General features: G+C 41.9%; 1 protein-coding gene across 1 annotated transcript in view; it reads left to right on the top strand.

Moving 5' to 3' along the window:
* The window catches only part of SPECC1 (sperm antigen with calponin homology and coiled-coil domains 1), a 242,055-nt gene that overhangs the window by 191,449 nt on the left and 30,837 nt on the right, over positions 1 to 19,769 (top strand). Inside the window, exon 12 of the mRNA XM_069946097.1 lies at positions 5,343 to 5,445. Within this exon, the coding sequence (XP_069802198.1) occupies positions 5,343 to 5,445 (103 nt within the window). The remainder of the gene's footprint in view (positions 1 to 5,342; positions 5,446 to 19,769) is intronic.

The raw sequence follows: 19,769 nt of genomic DNA, 5'->3' as shown, positions 1-19,769 counted from the left end.
TGGCCACTAGGTTGTCTCACTTCCCTGCAAACTCCTGTCCACACAGGGCTTAGCTTTTGCTAACAGTAAGGGCCCGTTCACACTATGGAATTGGCTCTGAAATTCCATGCGGATCCCCCTCCCCCCAACGTGGACTTGAATCCTGAATGGGAGGGCTTGCACGCCTACGCTTTCCATGCTTCTCCACTTAAAGAATTGACATGTCAGTCTGTGATCCAGTCTGCTTCCTCCAGAGGATCCATAGTATAAATGAAAGGTAAATTTAAAACTTCCTTGTCGTATCTGGTGACCCATAAAGTTCTGGACAGCTGCCCCTGGTGTAAATACCAGTGTTGGTACCGTATATACACTACCTCCTGAATGTAAATTTCACCCCAGGCAGACTTGTCCTCATCATCCTCAGCAGTGGTTTAGTGCTTAGTTTAACTCCTTCCTTGCTGTGTGGCTGCTTTACAAGACAGTGCATCAATGTAGGTATTCTCCCCCATGTGCCATCTATAATACAGTATGGTAAATTATCCCTGAGCCCTGCTGTCCAGTATATCCCAGTGCATTTTCCTCATTATGTAGAGAGGAGTAAATGCTGTAATCCTGTGATTGGCCAGACAAGTAAGAGGAAGGAAGTGAGTTCTGCTGGCAAAGAGTCCAGCTCTGGTCCTTCCCCCTGAAATATAAGGAATTGGAAATGTAGAGACTCCCAATGGCTCAATAACAGATGGTACAACACCTTGCCACCACTCTGAAGGGTTAATCTAACAAAACCATGTACTTAAAAAAAAAAATCTTTTAAAAATTCAGACTTAAGGCACTATTACACAAAGCAATTATCGGCCGTATTTGGCCGATTATCGGTCATTATGGGCAATAATCGCTTTGTGTAATAAAAGGCAACGATCAGCTGACATGCACCATGTCGGCTGATTGTTGTCTTTCAACATGTTAAGACAAACGATCCGGATAGCAATGATCTGCTGCTGTTGCTCCGTGTAAAAAGAACGGACCGCTATCTCCAAATGGGCTGCCCGGATAGGATCATCTGGGAACCTTCCCCCCCGCACTTACCCGATCGCTGTTGGTGCATGTATTAGTGCCGACAGCAAGCGGGAAACGTGGAGCAAGAGAGTGCTCAGGTCAGCATTTGCCTGCTCTCGGATATCGCCCTGTGTAATAGGGGCTTTAGTATATGTTAACACACTGTAATGAATTAAGAAAACTACGGTCATAGTGGTCATTCAACACAACGGCCGTAGGTTTACAAATTCATTGATAGAACGACTGTTCTAACTACGCCCATTATTTACATTCAGTCATTCACAGATATACGGCCAGCAGACTGGTACGGGGGAAAATAATGTTCCTACGGCCAATAATGCAATATCCACCGGAAGAACACGTAACACAGTGCCCGTTGTTTGACACTCAAAACAACATCAGTGTCAAACAACGCCCGTTGTATTACAATGTGTGAACATAGCCTTACATTTTGGTATCAAAAAAATCCCTTTAACCCTTATCAGTCTCTGAATTTTTGTGGTGTTAGGTTTACCGATCAAATAAGTCCATGAACCACGATGATTCATTTTACTATGTCAAAACTCACCGTAAAGGGAAAAACCTTTGGGGAATTTGAAGCTCGATATTAGCCGATAAAGTCCATGTAATTCTACAATTTCCATTGCAGTCACAAACACATTTGTAAGTTCCATTTTAACAGCATTTTCCCCTTTAAGGAGTGTTAGTTTATCTTATTTTGAACTATATCTAATAAATTCATATGTGAAAGGTTAGTGCAGAATTATTGCGAGTCCTTTCAATCTCCGCACAACAGAATATTTACCATTTTTACTACATATATTATTTACACCATCTTTATTACAAGACATTTAGTCTTGGACTCCCTCAGTGTGTGAATGAACGGGACCCTTTGCTCCTTGACATTGATGACACTTTTACGCCGGACTACATCCTTCCTAGAGGGAAATGTACAATCACTTCATCCATACGGACAGCTGTCAATGGCACACCAGAGGATTAAGGAATTCTAGAATGCCTCACTTCCTTCAATTCTCCCGGTGTCTTAAGCACTTGGAGTCCAACGTGGATCTCATGTTTTATTCTGCACATAGTCCTGACCTTGTCAGACATATAGCATTTGTTTTGTTTGGTTTGGGGCCATTTCCTCCCTGGGGGTCGGTGGACTTGAAGCACCTTTTAACTCAATGAGTTGTGCTTGAACTTTCTTCTGTCCTGACAAGAGAAGACTTCCCAAGAATTGTGACGTCAGGGAAACCTTCTTCAAGGTCCTTCCTTCTGTCCGCTTGTCTTGTGTGTTATCTTGTGACAATATTAATTACTTTTACTTATTGTCATTCTACATTCAGCGGAATTGAATAGTCTTGTTATTGTTTGTATAGTACTGCAATTCTATTATCGACAATATTCTCGTTCTTTGTTCGAGAACTTATAGAAATGTATAGGAGGTTGTGGTCTTCTTGAGAGAGGTGTCTAATAATTAACTGGGCTGAGAACTAGAGATGAACGAACTGTTCGGATTTTTGTTCCGAAAGCAGTTCGCTCTCTCGTCATGCCTGTGATCCCAGCCGCATAGTTGCGCCAGGATATGCGGCTAGGATATTCTAGGGAATCAATATTGAAATCCCTGGAATATCCTGGCCGCATGTTCGCGGGATTGCAACTAATTGGCCGGGATCACAGGCATGACGAGAGAGCGCCGATGCCGTCGGACCAAAAGTCAGACGGTCCGCTCATTTCTACTGAGAACCTGCATAGAATAAAGGAAGGTGGAATCTCGGCACTCACCATAATGCTTCATACTTTTTTATTGTAGGAAAAAATCCATCACAAAATAAAACAGCAACAGTATTTTGTGATGGATTTTTTTTCTACAATAAAAATTATTATGTATTATTAAGTATTTTGGTGACTGCTGAGATTGAACTTTTACAATATTGCTGTGATATTTTTTTTACTGCGAGCACCACTCATAGACACAAGTGCCATCTAAAAGACTTTTCTATTTTTAAAATCCGTCAGCCGGCAGGCAAGGGGGAGTTTGATCAGAAGTTTGTGCCTGCCGTGAGTGGCGGGACCGGCTTCGGGACCCACACCAGAGTTGTGATGACATCCCGGCTGATTGACTGGCTGCTTAGCCAATCAGCGACTAGAGCGGCGTCCTGCCCCAGTCACTGACTGGCTGAGCAATCAGTCCATCAGCCGGGTTGGGACATGTCAGCCTCAGAGATCCTGGAGCCTAGTCCCGCCGCTCACCACAGGCAAGGGGAGAGGTAGATTTGTATTCCTGTTCAAATTCCCCCCTGCCAGCTGCCAGGTTTTAAAAATGGCCGGACTTCTCCTTTAAAGGGTTTTTCTGTGGAAAATATACAGATGAGCTAATCAGCTGCTGGTAGAGTGCTGACATAACTTACCTCTACCAGTCCTGCACAGGCTCCTGGTCTGATGTCATTCAGGCATTGATTCTTAAAACTTGAGGTGATTGGTTCCCTTTAAGACTATATGCGAAGATTGCTGCTGTGAACTCCTCCTCTTGTTACCTGAGACTAAAGCTCCTATTAGACGGGGCGATTACTGGGAGCAAACGTGCGCCGACCTGTCAGGTCAGTGCTCGCTCGCTCGCTCCTAGTTCCCCGCTTGTGCCGATAGCGAGAGTATAAGTGTGTGTGTGTGTGTGTGTGTGGAGAGGGGGGATCTATAGGGATCACCACTCAATTCTGCATTAAAAATAAAATACAACAGTGTTTTTAGGACACCCTTTATTCTCCAGTGACCTTATAATAGTAGTTTACCTTGTATATTTATAGTTAGATATTAAGTCACATTCCAATTTTGATTGACTGACTATTATTGGCCAACGAAATAAGATAATTAGATGCTAAGATTTTCCTATTTAGAAAGTAGTATCTATTGTTCTATAATAAGTCCATAGCTTTCCTTCCTTGGTGCTGATGCATTGTTCTTTCATTTCTCCCTTCCTCTCTCCTAGCACTGGCCACCTCCAGATAACGCTTTGTGAAAAGATCATTTGTCGTCTTCTAATTAGATCAGTCAGCGTCTTGTTTAGACTAATATCTAATCACATCTTTATTAATCCCTGGCCAAGGAAAATGCTAGGACAATATATGACTTTGCAATAAGTTTCTAACGCCTTGGGCAATATTGAGCTTAGGAGGCATCTGCTGTGTCCTGTGATTCATCTCATATTTGATTCTAATTATCTATTGTCCTATCTATCTATCTATCTATCTATCTATCTCCTATCTATCTCCTATCTATCTCCTATCTATCTCCTATCTATCTCCTATCTATCTCCTATCTATCTCCTATCTATCTCCTATCTATCTCCTATCTATCTCCTATCTATCTCCTATCTATCTATCTATCTATCTATCTATCTATCTATCTATCTATCTCCTATCTATCTATCTATCTATCTATCTATCTATCTCCTATCTATCTATCTATCTATCTATCTATCTATCTATCTATCTATCAATCTATCTCCTATCTATCTATCTATCTATCTATCTATCTATCAATCTATCTCCTATCTATCTATCTATCTATCTATCTTCTATCTATCTATCTATCTCCTATCTATCTCCTATCTATCTCCTATCTATCTCCTATCTATCTCCTATCTATCTCCTATCTATCTCCTATCTATCTCCTATCTATCTATCTATCTATCTATCTCCTATCTATCTATCTATCTATCTATCTATCTATCTATCTATCTATCAATCTATCTCCTATCTATCTATCTATCTATCTATCTATCTATCTATCTATTAGCAGGAGATGGACAGCACAACAAGTCTAAGCGAGCAAGTGCCAGTAGACTGGGAAACGACCAGTTCCAAAGTAGCTAAATGTAGAAGATGATCCACAGCACTCCAGGTAACGTGCAAAAAGTGAAGTTGATTTATTCAAACAAGCATATTCCAAAAAGTAGCAACATATAAAACTACGCACGACGTTTCGGCGGGGCATCCGCCATTTTCAAGTGCTTGAAAATAGCGGATGCCCCGGCAAAACGTTGTGCGTAGTTTGCTGTGTTGCTCCTTTTTGTAATATGCTGCTTTGAATAAATCAACTTCACTTTTTGCACGTTACCTGGAGTGCTGTGGATCATCTTCTACATTTATCTATCTATCTTCATCCATCATGAAAGCAGTACTTTACTGAAATACATGATATTACCTGCATTTAAAATAATAATGACATATATGTATGGATGGATATCTGACTATAGCTTTCTCCTTGTTACATTACCATATAATTAAGTTTTTTTTTTCTTTGTTCAGTGTGGAAAGAAAAGACCCCTTAGCCGCTTTAGCCAGAGAATATGGCGGCTCCAAAAGAAATGCTTTGCTGAAATGGTGCCAAAAGAAAACTGAGGGTTATTCGGTGAGTTATATAAAGTCATATAATATTACATAATGTCAAATATCCCTGCATTTATAGTTTTTCAGAAATGGCTGGGCTAAAAACTGTGCTAGAAGATCCACCATTGGGCCTAATCAGACACACACAGCACCCACAGACAATAGCCCCTACTTGCCGATAAAAGGTTGGGATCTGAGTTATCCCCTTTAAAAGGAATAACCACAGCAATTGTTTCAGAATTGGGCCCAAAAGCTTGATGGTTACAGTGCACAAGGCTTTCCTCTGACTTTGAAGCATTTTCTGAATTGTACTAAGCCATTAAAGTGAATGTACCATCAGGTACATTCGCTTTAAGTGTCACATATGAATAGAACGGTACCGTCCCGGCCTGGCCCCAATGGGAGGAAAAGAGACTTTGAAATAAAAGTAATTTACAAATCTATATAACTTTATTACATCAGTTGATTTAAAGATAATTGTTTTTCATTGGAGTCCCCTTTTTAAGGGAATATGTGAAATATCCCCTCTGTAATCTATTGTTCATGGGAGAAGAATATGCTAAAAGAGAAAGATAAGGACCCCCCCGGCAGCTTTTCCTCTACTGTCAGTCCTCTTACATAAAACCCTATAGTCCCTACTGGCACCATATTGTATTTCTGATCGATTATCAGAACGCACTTGCATTGACGTAGTTGGCAAATAAGTTCTGCATCTGATCTTAAAATATGAACTAAAATTGTGAATAACTGGGGAAATGTATCATCTGCTTGTCATGTGCTTTTCCGTAAAGGATCCCGATGAATAATAGAATGTCTAAAAGTGGAAGGAAATTCTTAGAAAGTTATTTTCCTTTCCATCAACATTAGTTTTCAGAAAAAATTGTGTAGATGGTTCTTCCAACCAGCACCTACCGTACATGCAGATGCCTGGGGGGATAATGGGGTATCAGTAAATAAATATGTATAAACAGGTGCAGAACAACAGCGGGCAGCACTACCGCAACAGAGTTAATACACTCGACCGAGTTCGGACACAGGGAAACAGTCCCAGGTGACTGCAACAAACATACTGCGTGGCTTAGAGGATGCTTCAGGCATTAAACGTACATGATGATAGAAGAAAAGCACCAAGCACTCACTCATGGCAGCAACAAGGTAAGCCTTTTAATTCATATCTTCATTTAAAGTGGGCGTATAGAGAGAGCAATGCAGGTGCCTTTCACTGTCAGTGGAACGCACCAGGAGCACTCTCTAAATCCCCGCTTTATATAAAGATATGATTTAAAAGGCTTACCTTGTTGCTGCCATGGGTGAGTGCTTGGTGCTTTTCTTCTATCATCAAATATATGTATGCCACTGAATCTCTTCAAGGAAAAATGGAGATCCATGGAGTACACTACTCTAAAAGATGTAAATATTATGTGACGGCTAGCCGATTCCTTCTGATCCCACAGAAGAGCTACTGTAGGGCACATGCAGAAGAAGCTAAAGGAGAAGTCCGTCCGTTTTTAAAATTTGTCAGCTGGCAGGGGCAGGGAGGAATTTCATTACAAGTACTAACTTACCTCTCCCTGTGCCCGTGGAATGGTCCCTCAGCCAGTCAGTGACTGGGGCGGGACGTTGCTCCAGTCACCGATGGACAAAGCCGCCAGTCCATCAGCTGGGGCAGGCCTTTTTCTCCAAGTTGTGACGTCATCACAACTCGGGGGGAAATGCCTTCCAGCGAGGGTCCAGAGTCTGGCTCATTGCGGGCACGGAGAGAGGCAAGTTTGTACTTACTCCATCAATTTCCCTCCTGCCCCTGCTGGATGACGAATTTTAAAAATGGCCGTACTTCTCCTTTAATGCTGGCTATGATAGTATGTGTTCACTGCCAAACACGCCCATAATGGATAACAGAACTGGAAGAAAATAGGCTGATGTTTTACACATTTCTTTTACATATGCTTTTATTACCTGGAGGTGAGATGACACTGGAATGCCCTATGGGAAGAAGACCTAGCTGGTGGAGACAGTGTGATGCCCTAGTCAATGTTCTTCTGGGAAACCTTGGATCCTGGCACTGATGTGAATGTTGCTTTAACATTCATTCATTGTGTCTGTGGTGATAAGAGAAGGCTGCTGTAAAGTGATCAGTACAGCATTGCAGCATCATGTGACATTAGTAGATAGAGGAGACAATAGCGGCTTCCTGTGGAATCACCTCTTCACAGGTCATAGAGCGCGCTCACATTCATCTCAAGGGAGAGTCTGCCTATTGTCGTCTATGTCCATAAGTCTGACTGTAAAGCAGGTCACTAAATACTGTTAAGAACAGGCAATATGGCTGCCCCCATAGCAATGCACGAAATGTGAAATAAAAGAAAATCAGTAAAAAAAAAAACTGTCTAAAAATAGAAACAGATAGAATAAAAGAACAAGTTTTAGTATCCGACTCTAATCAGTAAAAGACAATCTAGGAGACTTTTTCCTTTTACAGGACTGCCTGATTGACTGAGCCCTGTGACTATTTTGTGTTGTCTTGGATTGTTGTAAGACTTTAGAGCTAACTATATTATTCCAGATACTTTGTATCGTATTGTGCTTGTTTCTTTTCCGCTCTATTCCTTAGTAAACTATTCACTTGTTTATTGCGTGCGAACAATTTTTTTTGCAATCTTTGAATCCACCAAAAAAACTGTAATTGTTTCTGGGAAAAAAAAAATTATATATATATATATATTTTTTATAACCCTAGACCTCCCCTTTCAGCTGGGTGGGAATGATATCACTACTTGGCGACTGCTTAATACTCCTCTTTTCATGTAAACAATGCGTTAAAAAAAAAGATAAATGTCTCTGTCAGACACCAAGTTAGTTTATTATAAGTGGTTGTCTCTTTTTACGATCATATTTATAGTCACGTTTATCCAAACAAGCCCAAAAATGGCGTGATGTGATTAATAGGAACTCCGATGGTAGATGCACAGTACGAAAGCATGCTGCTAAATGGGTGTCTACAGAGAGAAGAGAGCGAGGAGGCAGAGAGGTTGCGGTATGGTCGTGTATCGTATGGTGACACTTATACCGTCATTGCATGGAGGAGCGAGGAGGCAAAGAGGTTGCTGTATGGTCGTGTATCGTATGGTGACACTTATACCGTCATTGCATGGAGGAGCGAGGAGGCAGAGAGGTTGCGGTATGGTTGTGTATCGTATGGCGACACTTATACTGTCATTGCATGGAGGAGCGAGGAGGCAAAGAGGTTGCTGTATGGTCGTGTATCGTATGGCGACACTTATACTGTCATTGCATGATTGGTAACACGTTCTGCTGCAGCTTATACGCTGATACATTCATAAGATGCAGGAAGCATCCAGGGACGTATGGAAGAGGACGCTGTGCCGGGGCTGCTGGACTCTGCCCACGTAGTGGAGTTTTATCAAAACAAACAGGACGCTTGGGACGTTCTACATAAAAGCCGTTACATCACAGGCTGCGTGTGAAGAGTGGAAAACAGCAGCTCTGATTTCCTGATGGCAGTCTTATGTCACATCCCCGGGGACCGGTCCCTGATACAGACGTGTCTCTTGTCAGGTGCGGCCTCGGCTGATACACAGCAGCTCCTCTTCTATGGGCATCCAAGGCACAGTACATTATACCAATGAATAAAATACATATTTTACAGTATCTTAACCCCTTCAGGACCGCACTAATTTTTGTTTTTGCGGTTTCATTTTTTCCTCCTCGTTCCTCCATAGCATTTGCATTTTTTCACCTACAGACCCACATGAGTCTTTATTTTTTTGCACCACTAATTGTACTTTACAACGACAGACTTAATTTTTCCGTAAAGTATGCTGTAAAACCAGAAAAAAAACTTGTTCAGTGAAATAAAAAAATAAAAAAACTAAGGAATTTGTTTTCATTTTGGGGGGTTTCGTGTTTACGCCATTCATTTTATAGTAAAACTGACATGTTCTATAGGTTTCTCAAGTCAGTACAATTACAACGATATGTAATTTATTTTTATAAAAAAATTAGAACCTTTAAAAAAAAACTAAGTGTGTTTTAAAAAGCTATATTCCCATCCTTATAACACTTTTATCCTGTGGTCTATGGGGCTGTTTGAGGTGTCATTTTTTGCTCCATGATCTGTTCTTTCTATTGGTACCTTGCTTGCATATATGCGACTTTTTGATCACTTTTTATTGCAATTTTCTGGATTTGATGTGACAGAAAAATGCGCAATTTTGCACTTTGGCGGGTTTTTGCACTTACACCGTTTACCGTGCGAGATCAGGAATGTGCCAATTGCACAGTTTGGGTGATTACGCACGTGGTGATGCTAAATATGTCTATTTATTTATTTATAAAAAAAAGAAAAGGGTGGTGGTTCTGACTTTTATTAGAAGGGATTTTTTATTAATAAAAATGCCTTTTTTTTTTTTTCTTTTAACTGTATACTTTTACTTTTAGTCCCCCTGGGGGACTTTCAGTATTACTTCAGTGATCTCCCATAGAGATACATATATATACTGCACTGATCCCCCTTGGAGACTTTTATTATTACTGCAGTGATCTCCCATCGAGATACATATAAACCGCACTGATCCTTCTGGGGGACTTTTATTATTACTTCAGTGATCTCCCATAGAGATACATATATACTGCAATGATCCCCCTAGGGGACTTTTATTATTACTTCAGTGATCCCATAGAGATTCCTGCAGTATACTTAGTACAGCAATGATCGATTAGATCATTGCTGTATTACTCTGGTCTGCAGCAGACCAGATTCATCGATTGCCAAGCTGGGATCAGCATCAGTGCGACACTGAGCCCCGGCCCGGTACGGAGAAGGGATCTCCCCTCCGCGATCGCCATATATATAACATTGATTTAAACATTAAAAACTTAAAATAAAATGGAAATAAACAGAATATAATGTGAAACTGCTTGTGATCACAACCTTTATTCATTTCTTAAAAATAAAATATTGTGACGTGTAAACTTTAAAGTTAAAGTGAACGTATCAGCAACATCAATAGACCGGTGCCTTACAAGGGAATGCAGGTGCCGAATCGCGGTCTATTCTGGGGCACCGCCACACCTTAAGCACTGCAGTCAGGCCCACCCCCAGTGTGACGCTCTGCCCTCCCCTCTGTGACACGGCTCTATTAGAATCATAGAGGCCTGGAACGTCATGTCACAGGTTCTCTATGTAACCAAGAAGCTGCTGGGGACTGGCGCATTGGTATGCAGGCACCAGCGCTGGAGCCGGGGAGGTAAGTGCATCTTGTTTTTTTTCATCCTCCCCAGCCCGGAATTCTTCTTTATGGTGCGTTCACACCTACAGGATCTGCAGCTGATTTTCTGCAGCAGATTTCAGTTAAATAACTGAACACAGCATCAAATCTGATGCTGTGTTCAGTTATTTAACTGAAATCTGCTGCAGAAAATCAGCTGCAGATCCTGTAGGTGTGAACGCACCCTTAAAGGGAATGTGTCATCAAAAATGACTTATTGTATAAATAATGTTTTTATATTAAACATATTTTTAAAGAATTTCTGGTGATATTTTTACTAATTTTCAATTTTTCTGTCTATATTATAAAATAAGCCTGATATCTTGCAGTTCTCATTCTCACCACAGGGGCTAAATCTAAGCTGAGACTTCCTGTTGTGTTTGCGGTGATAAGGAGGAGGCTGCTGTAAAGTGATCTGTACAGCATTGCAGCATCATGTGACACCAGTAGAGACAATAGCAGCTCCCTATGGAATGACCTCTTCACAGCACGCTCCGTAATGTCTCACATTCATCTTAAGGGGACAGAGTCTGTCTATTGTCATCTATGTCCATGAGTTTTGCTGTAGAGCATGTTACCAAATGCTGTTAAAAACAGATCAGCAGTAAGGCTGCCCCCTAACAATAAAAAAAACTGAAAAAAAAAATTACAGTCAGAAAATAGAATCTGATTAGAATAAAAAAACAAGTTTTAGAATCTGACTCTAATCAGTAAAAGAAAATCTAGGCGACTCATTCCCTTTAAGGATGTGTTCACACATACAGGATCTGCAGCAGATTTGATGGCGTAGATTTGAATTTGCAGATCCTGTACGTGTGAACGCACCCTAAGAGCAATTTTTTTCTGGAACATGTGGAATACAGTGATACCTCTGTTCTCAGTCTGCATTAAACTCAATCTCATTCTCAAACAATATTTTTAAGGCAAGGTTGCTTCGGAACTCAAACACTTGCTTGGTTTTCAAAAATGTTTTCGGCACTCAGTCTTCAAGTGAAACCGCCCTGTAACACACCACAGGTCTTACAAACAGTACAGGTGCTGCTGGCGTCACTGTGTGGCTGTGCTGCCTTATGTTCCTTGTTATTTGCCCCCTGCTTCGGCCTTCCCCTCCAGTCCTCCCCTCTACTTTATTGTCTGTCCTGGCCGGCTCCTCCAGCTGACACTGTGTACTTAGACTATGTAGAATGAGGTGTGAGGGTCCCTGTGTGCACTATGCTGTTTTACATCTATAGTATTGTACTGAAGTGCGTACATTGTATGTTTTTCAATGTAACATCCATGCACAGTAGTAGCTATTGGTGGATGCTGGAACCATATAAACACATTTACATGACTGCTTATGGGGGAAAAAAGTGCTCGGCTCTCAACCAGCCTGCCAGCACTGATTGTGGTTGAGAACAGCGGCATCACTGTAATTAGTTTTGTACAATTAAGAGGAATTAGATATTAAAGTGAATAAGCAATGATTGAAGCATTTTCATTGCACACCTGAGCCCATGCAGTGAAGAGTCAGGGAGGGGACCGCGGAGTCTGTGACCTACGTCTTGTCTTCACCAGCCCATTTTCTCAATTATAGCTTCCTAGAAAACAAAAGGAAATTCGTTTCCACTGAAAAGTGGAGCTTGAAGCAATTAGACAGCAGCCCTGGATTAGAGGACTGACATCTCCGGTGTCATGTCAGCTGCACAGACGGGAGCTGCTCCCATCTGAAGGCTTCTCAAGGAGGTTTAGTTTTCTTCAGACCTCGTACAGTATCAGTTTGCAAAGATTTACAGTTACAGAAAAATATAGAAGCTAAAACCTGATATTCATGGGAAAATGACCACCCCGACCCCGGCTCATGTACTGGGTTTACACATGACTCTGTGGGAGATGCAGCTAGCACTTCACTACCACAAACACAACTACAAGCAAAGACCTTTCTATGTTTCCTATTTTATACTTCATATAAGAATCCTATTTGTATCTTTTTGTACCTATGTTTTTCATGCCCCTCCTCTGGGCTCTTACTCATGCTGGGAGATAGGCTTTAGATGTATATGTGTGTTTAGCTAGCGTAGTATGGGTGTTTTATTTATTTTTCTTTTTTTTCTTTTTAATAGGTTAATATTGATCCATTAAACAGATTTTTCTTAAATGCTAGATCGACTTCTCTACTATAGCAGGTATCGTGCTTCATGGCTGACACCTATCAAAATTTATTTTGCATAACATTAAAATGCAAAGATTCCTGAATGCTACTAATAGAACAAATAATGTTTTTGGATTTTGACACACTTTCTATAATGGCCACCAGATGGCGCTGCATTAAAGTAATACCTTACCACCTGGCAACACTTCATGATTAGAAGGACTATCAACTGCTGCAAGAGTAGCAGATGAATAGTTCAATGGGTCCTCCATCATTTACAAGCCTCTACCACTCTATCCCACCACGGACGGGTATTGTTTGGTACATTGACGGTATGGCACTATTATGTAAGCCGCATGTAGCAGCATTATTTGTTCGCTCTATGACTTTATTTCAGTGCATTATTGGGGGGGGGGGCACCTTTATTTGGGCTGTATTATAGATTCCAATTAAAGCTGTTAAGGTGCCTATACATATTATATAATCAGTGGGTTTGGCCAGGCTGGTTGACTGTCAAGGTTAAATGCAGGGTGTTGCAGCTCTCCCTCTGAAGGATGGCAGATACTGGGGAAAAATAGGGATTGGACAATATGCTTGATCCTTGGTTTATGCAGGAAATAGACGACTACCCTGTTTGAGAATAAGACCCAGTAGAGGTTTTGCGGAGTTGATAAATATAAGGCCTTCTCCGAAAGCAAGACCTAGCACAATTTGTGTTTGGAAGCATGCCCGCCGAACAGAACACCAGGGCATGCAGCTGGGATTCTTTTTAGCCCGCCACCATTGTCCCTGGCAACCTCCGTCCGTTGCAGAGCAGCTGCATGCAGGACCGGAAGACCGTCACCTGCTGCCAACCCCGATGTTCCTTTCTGCAGCCGTCACTTGTAAATGTGCAGGCAAGGCATAAAGAGGCCCGTCACCTGCCGCCATGCCTGTTGTCCCCTACCGCCAGATTTAGAGCTGCACACAGTCTGCCATTATCCCGTCCCCTGCCGTCATACCTTACACCGGCCCTGCTGTGCTGTACGAGTGTGTTTTGGTGAGCTCCCCCTGGTGGCCAGAAGGCACCATACTGTACGCCGTCCCTGCTGTGCTGTATGAGTGTGCTGTGGTGAGCTCCCCCTGGTGGTCGGAAGCTGCCATACCATACGCTGTGTCCCTGCTGTGCATGAGACATGTGAAAAAATAAGACATCCCCTGAAAATAAGACCTAGCGCATCTTTGGGAGCAAAAATTAATATTAGACACTGTCCTATTTCCGGGGAAACGTGATATGTGTAGAAAATGAATGCATTATTGAATCACGCGTGTATATGGGGAAGGAATAGTTGTTGGCCTAAGAAGCGTCCAAGAAGAATGAATATCACCTCCATAGACCATTAGACAACAGCTGTCCAAAGTGTATGGGAAGCTTCATACAACTGCGCAGGTATACAGCACTGGGCAGAGGCGTATGCCGACAGACCCTGTCATACACTTTACAGGAGGTTATTTCGCTGTGGTGGGTGCTTTGTATTACACTTAATATACTGTTGTATTTTTTTTTAACAATAGGATCTATTTCAATATAAGAATTTGCCGGAGGCGATTAATAGTAAAGTCCTTTAAATGAGAACATGCAGAATTAATGTAAGACATGCTGGCAGGGGTACCGTTGGCAGGGGTCTGCAGCCAAGGAATGTACCCTGTCCCCTTGCAGATAAATAGCCCGGCAGAGGATGAGTTTCCCGCTTTGTATTATCTGTAGGAAGAAAGAATGTGGATTAAAGTTCTACAATCCAGAGCGGAAATTATTCTCGTGTTATTCACTTTTCTGTGTTTTTTTTTGTTTTTTTTAAATATTTTTTTTTATAGTCATAACATCCTGCCTGGAAAAAAAGCTGCTTCCCTTCTATGTTACTGCTGTACCATATGTATGTGATATATTTAATAGTTTACAGTATGCATTTACTATAGCGTGTTTATGTACAGACGTAATAAAGTCCAGTTACGCGTATTCCGTGAGAATGTTGTCCGTCATGTGACCCGGTGACACCGATGAGGTACAGCATGTCTTGTGCCTCTTTGTCGACAGAGCAGATCATCTTCTACATCAGGGGTAGGGAATCTTGGCACTCCAGCTGTTGCAAAACTACAACTCCCATCATGCCTGGACAGCCAAAGCTAAAGCGTTGGCTGTCCAGGCATGATGGGAGTTGTAGTTTTCCAACAGCTGGAGAGTCAAGGTTCCCCATTCCTGATGTGCATAATAACACTGCGCTAAATATAAGTAACCCCCGTACGCATTGAGGAACTGAGGCGGGCCATCACATGTAATGACCTATGACCGGCCGGGCTGGGTATTGTTCCACACTCTGTTGCGGTCATCTGTTTTTGCGATCATCTTAGTACAATTACTTATCCTAGACTGACAAGAGGAAACCCTGTGTGACGGGGAAGACGAGATGGGCGGAAGAGTTTAGTACGAGAGAAAAACAAAAACAAGCATTTTCCCACTGTAAGTGAACGATCCATATGGCATAATACAGCCGTGTACTAAATTCTTGGCTGGGTTCACATATATCAGGCGGTCCGGTTCCCTCCTATCCTAAAAGGTTTTCTATAAGGATTTGCTACTTTATTCTGGTTCCTTCAAAGCATGGCCTGAAGTTTAAACCAGTATATACACATCTTACAATGCAATATATGTATTTATATGTATATTGTGCCTTTTCATTAAAGAATGAGTTTGTAATATCCATAGATAATGTAGGTGTAGCATGACCTGATAGCCCTAGGAGTTGTAGTTTTGCAACAGCTGGAGAGCCAAGGTTCCCTATCCCTTCTCTAGAAATACAAGGCACAAGTTTTGCAGTACTGGCTAAAGTCATTTTGATGATGGTGCTGGGAAAAGCCGGATCCAGTCCTGGGAAATTAGTAGGTTTCCCAAGACTGGATCCAGCTTTTCCAGGCACTTGGGCTGGAGCGGCACAGACTTCTAAGGCATTAGACCGATAAGCCGATTACCAAGCTAACAAAGTAATTCACTTCATTTATACAGTAAATTCGCTCATCTCTAGTAGTCAGCCTACATGTAACAGATTTTGTGCAGAAAATGTTATGATCAGAAATCTTCTCCCTGCATCTTGGTGCAAATGTTTCAGCTGATTATCGTTGCACTAGTCCAGGCTTCTAAAGATCAGTATTAGGGTACTCTTATATAGTCAGCTTTTGTGATTCCGTTGATGAAGTGAAAACCAGGAATGGATCATATTGGGAGAAATGGGAGAGAAGTATAAGGGGGGCACTTACATGCTGTGATTAGAAGATTGTTCCAGTAACCATCATTGCGCTGACAGCGGCCAAGCCTCAAAATAACAGCTGTCACTTTGAACTCAAAATGACGGACATTATTCAAAAAATTATAAATGGACAAGACAAAAACATTGTTGGAACATAGCCACAAACAGAGAATGGAGAGTTATATAGTAGTGATTGAGGCTAGCACATGTGCAAGAGCAGCCTAATGGACGGACTACTCCACTTTCTTCAATCAAACTTTAATACTTCATTGTTAAAGCGACTGTACCATCAGGTACATTCGCTTCAAGTTTTGCTCACGGATAAAATGGCCCCGGTGTGGGGAAGCCAGTGCTGCAGTCATTTTTTTGAACTGCAGCCCTGTTCCTGTGTGCGATACTGTTCTATTCCCGGACACCGGCCGGGGCATGGGAATAGACTGGCACTGTACGCAGGAGCTGTGCCGTGCCGTTCTATACATGGGCAACACTTATGGTACATTCACTTTAAACCTGAACAAAACGTGATGAAAACTTGCACCTGTAGCAGCATGTAAGGCTACCATTAAACCATGAGTAACAAGCGTCCAGCTGCTCTGTATCATGTAGTTGTTAGGAAACTTCTCGAAATGGATTCTGGAACATAACGTTGGTGATGACCCATAGGTCGTATCTGGATTAGTATTTGTTTTACCACTTCTGTATTGTTATACTGTAGGAAAAAGCGTAGCAACCTGCGTGACAGCTAATTTGTCCTGACCCCTGGGAAAGGTTAATGAGATAATCACTTCCTTAAATGTAGCGGCAAATTGACCATTAACATAGATCACGCTACCTGTAAGATTACTGACACCCATCACCTGTGCTGCCCAATCTAGTAAATCCAGCAGGAATTCATGGTTATGGTGGTGTGCATCTGTGACTGTATGTTAGTGTCACATACTACTGTGCACAGTGGGATATATTTTTTGTTTTGTGTTTGTAATAACCCGCTGATTGTGTATGTGACTGCTTAAAGCATAACTGTCATGTAACTGTCAAATATTGATAGTACAAGCAATTATAAGAATCTCTGTAATAAGTTTTATTAAGCAAAAGAGTTTCCTTCTGTCCTCAAAAATCTGTTTTCCTACTTTCTCCCTGACTTCAGAAGAAGCAGGATTTCTGTGTCCATTTGGCAGATTTCCCCTATAATGCTCTATGGATAGGGGAGGGGCCAAAGGGGATGAGTGAGCACGGAGAGGAGAAAAGCCAGCCCTGCAAAACAGTACATCATGCAATCTTCTCTCACAAAGCTTCCAGATAAGCACTGACCTTTCTGACCTGTAAAAAAAAAAAAATTTAAATGACAGCTACACTTTGAGAATGAACCACATTACAAATACGCCCAGTGAATATTTTCATAGTGATGTCTGAAAAATATTTATTATTGTAGTCTTTGTTCTGAGCCGCGTCCATCCTACCCCCAACAAACCCATAGAATACTTTATTTCAATATTGGTATTCCTATAGAATACTTTATTTTAATACTGATATTCCCACCAGATTGTATGAATCCCTTTGTTGGGCGTCATGAACATTGTTCTTAATTCAGCTAATGGTAATTGAGCAATTGTGCGAGTTCTTGGCAGCAGTCCTTTCGGACAGCTCTAAATGCTGGCTCACACTGGAAAATCCAGCTTTACAACATATATCCCGAGGCTTGTTCTTTTGCTTCTACAATATTTCCTCTAACCGTATCATAAAGTTTTCTTCTGTATTTACAGCTACTGCGCCATAGTGGTAAAACTAATAGATTGGGTTATGGAAAGATCTTATGTGCTGTCCTCTTATAACTGATGATACTGTTCTGACAATGGCCATAGATCCGTTTTCTATATCTTCCTCTTTCTTCCCTCGATTTATTGCCTTATTGTAAAGCAAACCATGGAATTACCTTGTGGTGACCTATGAACATTCTCCAATCTGCTTATTCATACCTGCTCAGCATGCAGTATACTAGTAGGATGTGATGTCCAATTTTGCCGCCACATTTAGTGATGTTAGTGAAGAACATTGGGGAGGGGGCAAGTACAGGGGCTTCTACCCACCCCTGAGAACCTAACCCCCTCATATAGGAGGGGTGGCTCTTTATGTGTAACTTCATGGGGAGTTATGGAGACAGCCGAGCCTTCAACTCCGTTAGAAAGAGCCCCATGTGCACGGCCACCTTTGCTGGGCTTCAAGGAACATATCAGTGATAGAGGCCACCTAGGCCCCCAAAGACATAGAAGGACCAAGTCATCTTGCCCTATTCGACTTCCCTATAATCCAAACCTATAGGATGTAACCAAACTTAGTAAAGGTCCTTTTACACGGGCTGATAACTGTTCAGGTGCGTCGCTATAAACGTTCCTGCAGCCGATAATCGGCCTGTGTAAAAGGGAGAGGGATCAGCTAAAGATTGGGAAAGCGTTGGATTTTATTGGCTGGACGACTGTTTGGAATCTGCTTTAAAATCTATCTTTATTGGCCACATGTCTCCCTATTTAAACAGTTGATATACGGCCAAGAATGATAAAGGGAAACTGACAGCACATGACAGCACAGCGCATGTATATATTGGGTTCTGGGATATGTATATATCTGTGCTGTCAGTTTCCAGATCACAAGCAGCAGTCAATACCTACCAGCTACGCTGCTGTGTGATCCGGCATCCATCTCTCGTGTCCTGCAGCCCCTGCTGTAACTTCGGGCCACCACCTACTCCGAAATGATTGACAGCTGAAAAAGGCGGGGGCTGAGGATACAAGCAACACTAGTACCAGAGAGTCAGATACCGGATCACAAGCAGCATGGCTGGTAGGTATAGACTGCTGCTTGTGATCTGGAAACACACAAGTGGCATAAGGCGCATGAGAAGGGTGGACTCAGGGTGCTCAGAATTTCCGCCTTGCTCTGTGTACACGGGCCCTCTGCCTTCACTCACCGGCCATAGGAAAGAAAGCATTTTTGGAGTCATATCTGCAATCCTTTACTCACGTATGCAATCCTTTAATATTTTTGGTGATTTTTAGGTCTAATGATAAATGCCCCCTCCTATTCTGTTGCTCCTTGGATATATGGTGCCCCTCTGAATGAATAGTAACGGGGATAAGACAGCAATGTTCCACTGAATAAATGTCCAGGATGGGGTTATTTCAGCGAGCGTCCTGGCAACGACACAGGCATCCTGGGAATTCATTTCATTTAAGTTGGATCAGATGGAAATGAAGAGGCAAAATCCTTTGCTAGGAATAAATTGGCGGCAGCCTATGACTATTGGTATCCAGCTTTTATGTCTTGTTTGCTTAACACACTCATAGCCATTCTACTTACCAGCAATAAATCATGACGGTAAAGGCTGCATATAGTCATGGAGACGTTCTCCCGAGTCATAATGAGGTTTCTAAACTTTTCACAGTTAGCTGTAGTTACTTCTCAAGTGCAAAGCAATTCTGTAGTTATAGGGGTTGGCCACATTATAGTAATATAGTCCAGTGTACAGTATTAGTTAGTGTACTCCACTTACTGACAATAGTTCCCTCTGTACCTCGCAGCGCTGATATAGGGCCCCACCACCTGTCCTGGTCTGTATGCTGACTGGTGCTTCTGTACGCTGACTGGTGCT

Source organism: Dendropsophus ebraccatus, chromosome 11, assembly GCF_027789765.1.
Source record: "Dendropsophus ebraccatus isolate aDenEbr1 chromosome 11, aDenEbr1.pat, whole genome shotgun sequence".
Taxonomy (NCBI): Eukaryota; Metazoa; Chordata; class Amphibia; order Anura; family Hylidae; genus Dendropsophus; species Dendropsophus ebraccatus.
The sequence above is the reverse complement of the archived record's forward strand: the minus strand, read 5'-3'. Positions and strand labels throughout refer to the sequence as shown.